Source organism: Gossypium hirsutum, chromosome A05 (genome assembly GCF_007990345.1).
Source record: "Gossypium hirsutum isolate 1008001.06 chromosome A05, Gossypium_hirsutum_v2.1, whole genome shotgun sequence".
NCBI lineage: Eukaryota > Viridiplantae > Streptophyta > Magnoliopsida > Malvales > Malvaceae > Gossypium > Gossypium hirsutum.
In genome coordinates this window covers 19,008,096-19,013,030 of record NC_053428.1, presented here as the reverse complement: position 1 = coordinate 19,013,030, position 4,935 = coordinate 19,008,096, and the positions used below count along the sequence as shown (strand labels likewise).

At 31.1% G+C, this 4,935-nt stretch overlaps 1 protein-coding gene across 1 annotated transcript; it reads right to left on the bottom strand.

The window, feature by feature from the left end:
• Nucleotides 1–930: 930 nt before the first annotated feature.
• LOC107957963 (probable jasmonic acid carboxyl methyltransferase 2) lies at nt 931–3,719 on the bottom strand. Its single transcript, XM_016893595.2, has 4 exons — nt 3,433–3,719; nt 2,929–3,330; nt 1,561–1,833; nt 931–1,474 (listed from the first exon to the last, which is right to left on the bottom strand). The coding sequence occupies exons 1-4, from the start codon at nt 3,505–3,507 to the stop codon at nt 1,106–1,108; spliced, it is 1,119 nt and encodes a 372-aa protein (XP_016749084.1). The 5' UTR covers nt 3,508–3,719; the 3' UTR covers nt 931–1,105.
• Between the last annotated feature and the right edge of the window lie 1,216 nt (nt 3,720–4,935).

Genomic DNA, 4,935 nt, shown 5'->3' with positions numbered 1-4,935 from the left:
TTGAGTTTGAAAGGTGAACTTCATGTCATAAAAAACGAAGGTTACCGAATTAATCGCTCTACACTCCCCCGACATCTTACTTCACGATTGATGTTCAATCTAAATGATTTATGCAAATTTTTTTTATTACTAATCATTTAATTATTAATAAATTTCTATTTTTTTATTTAATTATAAAAAAATACAATTTAATCGTTGAATTAATCGAAATTGATCATTTAAATTATTCTTTTATTAACATGACAGCAGGTATCAATGTGTGGATTGTTAAGTCATCATACATCAAATAACTAAAGTATTTATTTATTTGTTGGTCAAAAATCACTCAATAATTAGTAGGTTTTTATCATCACCCAACTATCAAAAAGTTATAAGATAATCATTATCATATTGATGACATCGTACATTTTCTCATAGGCTTAATAGCTAATTTGGTGTCTGAATTATAATTAAAATAACAGTTTGGTACTTTTAGATATTTTTATGGTAAAACAATAAAAAATATGAAAATTCAAACTTTATAATTTTGATATTATGAAAAACTTGTTAAAATTACAATTATGCAGTAGTTAATAGAAAAAAAATTCTTTTTTTAGTTTTTTTTTTAAATTTTAGGCAATTTTTAAACCATTTAAATTGTTTTAGATTTTATGTATATTTTAAAATTTAAAGAAATTTCTTACAATTGTAATTTTAAAAATGTTTTTACAATTTCATAAAATAAATTATGAAATTTAAGATTTTTATTGATGTTTTTAGATTTTCTTGAATTTGTTTTGGATTTACTGTTAAAAAAAAAGTCTAAAAGTGTCAATTAAAATTTTCTGTTATAGTTCAAGGAAGAAATTAATTATTAATTAATTCAATGTATCGATATGCTACGTCATTAATCTATTAGTAAAAGCTTGATAACACATTGGAAAAATTAAATAAACTTAAAATTTATATCTCTCAATTTTTTTATAATAAAAATAATGTAGACGTAACTGGCAAAGATTTCGCCCAATGGGAAGCCAGGTTTTGAGAAGGTTTGGACCAATCATATCCAATGATTTTACTTCAAAAAAGAAAAACATCCATAGGCTGAGCTTCCAAGTTGATATGACTAGCCCTTTCTAACCAGTGAAATCACGAAATTTATATACTTGGTTCTAGTCTTTGACAAGTGATTCCCAACAATCTCCGCGAACTTGATGAATAAAACATCCATCGTATCTTGTCCCATTCGGAAGTGGGATTCCAACATCGATTCGACCACCGCTCTGATGGTTTTAGCCACTCGCTCTCCCACCATCATTTTCCCTTGTTCAGTATGGGTGTCAGCAACCGCGCCTCCATCCCAGTCCACTTCAAATGCTTCCAACCGATTAATTATGAATGACCCTTCCTTTAGTATCTCCACCTTTAGTTCCTCCGCACACGGAGCATAGTACGGTGCATTGAATGACGCTACTTTTTCCTCTTCAATTAAACCCTGCAACAATATGTGTTAAAAAAAAGTTGAAACCTCAATTCCCACTTTCGCCAATCACTTAATCAATGCTTGAAGTAATGTTGTACCTCTTTGACCAGGCTCATCAATGCTTCGGCTAACAATTCCCACTGATAGCACCCATCTTCGGTTGTGGGATCAATGGATTTCCTGCCCAGGAAAGAAAGGACCATGCGGCCACCTGGGACCAACTCCTGGGAACGTGACTTTATGAACTGTGAAAAATCAGCCTGGAACTGCGATGAATAAGCATTCACCACGCTTTGCGGGCTGCTCTTTGAGATATACACTTTTCCTTTATTTAAATGCTTCACGGCATAGCTTTCCAGCCCCACCGGAACCTGAAGATATTAAATTCAGCATTTATTATTTCCTTAGCCACATCCAAGCACCCCCACCAAACTTTTATATATTCACTAGAGCTATGTTTAATTAACCCTTACATCAAAATATAAAACCTATAAGTACTCACTTAATCAACAATAATACTAAGATTTTCTTCAATGTTGCCAGAAGCTTTTGGTGCAACTCCATCTGATGTAAATCCATGATTTCATTGCTTTGCTATATTACATATTTTGGGTGTTACTAACTAGATTGCAAACAGGGGTGAAGCCCAAATTTCTTTTTTAAAGGGGTTGAATTTGAATTATAAAATTTTGAAAGAGCTAAAGATATAATTTCATTATTGTATTAATGTAAAATTTTACAGTTTTTAAGGGATTAAACTATAACTTTTTATTTTTGGAGAATGTATAATATAATTTTAAATCTTAGGAAAGGTCAAAATATAATTTTATCATTAAATTAACTAAAAACTTATAAATATTCAAGGGATTAAAAAAGAAATTTTGCATTTTTGAGCCTGCTTACGACAGATCCTTTTACCAGTGAAAAAAGTTAAAAAAAGAAAGAAGAATCAGTGATATTTCGGGGATATTCATCTCTAGGGGTCATATTGAAAATTGTGGTCACTAGGAAAAGTTGTCCCACAAACTGTACGATGAGGAGCGAAACCCTGCGGATCCCCAAAGTACTTTAAAATTTTTAAAAAGTAAAATATACTTTTAACCCTTTTTTTAAATATAAAATTTGATTTAATAATTATAAAAATATAAGTTATTAAAATAATAAAATTATATTTTTATTATTATAAAAATTATAATTTAATTTCAGTCTTCTAAAATTTTTTTTCTAATTTCATCTTGTGTAAAATGATACAAACAATGATCGAATTTGCAAGTAGATGTGGATGATAAATCTTATTGCTTATCCAGTAATCTAATTTCTTCATTTTCGGTATAATGTGATAAATCACTCAACAGTGTTAATCTATCCAACATTGAGTTTGATGAGAACAATGCATTGTTGTACAACGTGCATGAGAGTTTTAAGTGAAAATTTTACCATCATTTTAGGATTATCATGGCACTAACCTGGGAGAGCCAATGGAGACTGGAAAAAGAGTAGACGAAGTGGAGGCTGTTGCTAGGGAGCAATCTGCCATAGAAAGAACCTGGGACACCCGATATGAAGCACTGGGATCCAATACCCTTCTCTTCTTTCAGCATCTTGTAGAATGCCGGTAACAACATGAATAAGTAATTGAAATCGTTGCTATAAAGGTCGTTAAAGAAAAGCCTAAACTCCGGCACCGGGCGCCTGAGGTGACCGCTCGTCGCTCGTACTATGTCCATTATCTCCGAGATAACCGACAAGGTGTTGGGTCCCATGGAGCAACCCAAGTCTGCGATTCCCATGCTATCTATATCATAGTTGCTTGAGAGTTCTAGTAATGCTTCTTCAATGATGGTTTTCCCGAAAGATATGATTTTCCTCTAACAAAACAAAAGAAGCAAGCACATATATAGAGTTAAGGGAAAAAAGGAATTAATGGGGAAAGCATGTAAATCATGGTGTTTTAATGGCGAAAAAACAACCTGAACAGTGGAGTTCTTTGCATAACTAGTATCGCCATTCCCTTTGTTCATGTGAAGCACTTGCACTACTTCCATGATCTAATTTCTGTGTCTTAATTTTATTGTATACTGTATATAACATGCAGAAGGAGAAGGCAGAATGAATAGAGCGGAGCACAAAGGGATGCCCTATATATAGACTTACTGAGTAATTAGTGAGGCCGAGGAAACTTTAATTTGATTTGTTTCCAAAATTGTGGGTGTAATAAGGTAATTAGTGAGGACGAGGAAACCTTTGATTTGTTTCCAAAGGTATGGTTGTAATAAGGTAATTTATTTATATTTTAAATAAAACCAATTGCAATATATTTATATATATAATTTTAATACTGTTAATAACACAAATTCTATTATTAATGTATTACATTTCGACATTTTATTAATATAACATGTTATAAAAAATTGATAATATGAGTTGGAAAGCAATTTGAACTAAATGTGTTTGGAAATAACTTACATAAGGATGAATTTAAAAATTAATGTTTTTAGGCATCAATAAAATTTGATGATATATCATCAAATTTTAAAGATATGAAATTATTATTATACACACATCATGACACATCCATAAAGAAATTATTTTATGAACCCTTCCTACCACATTATTCATGGTCCCTTTTCAATTATTTAATTACATTTAGACAATTTTTTTATGTCATTGACACATGATTTTGATAATCCCGAACCCTGAACCCAAAATATAGAACCATAAACCCGAAAAAAATGGGGCTTCAGTTAGTGCAGTGTTTTAGTACAAGTATAAATTCGTCGGCATATTTTAGATTAACACAAAATAAAAAAGTCAAATATAAAAAACGAGGTGAGACGAATTTAAACCGGTCATGCTAGGGACCCCAGGAGATGGAGAGGGTGTAGGGGTCAGGACCACCTAAATTTAAACCACTCGTGCTAATAAGGTTAAGAATATGAATCGATTTCGTGTTTTAGTTTTTGAGTAACCCTACGTTTAAATGCGATTGGTATTGTGGTCTTGGATCATTTATCTTTGATTTTAATTTTAAGACTTAAAAAAAAATACATCAAATATATTTTTATTCGATAAATTTCATACCATTAGTGACGATGTTGAGAGCTACAAATAATGACAATTTTATTGTAAAAAGATGTATGAAATGATATTTGCGCTTAAAATAAGTCATGAAATGAAAATGCCTCAGCCATCATGAATTTGTGCATGCTGAGGTTTGAATCATTGACATGCAACATATATTCCATTTACGAGTAAGTATGTGCATGTTGAGGTACTTTTACTTTATAAACCTGAGTCTTGTAAATTTAAAAGTTTCCTATTCTAACTATCTTACTTAATACATAAAAACTTTTTTCAATATGGTTGAGAATCCTCAATACAAAGTTCCCTATACTAACTATCTACCTAATTCATAAAAAAGAAATTTGGTAAGCTCTTCCTACCACATTCATAGGATATGGTCTCTCTCAATA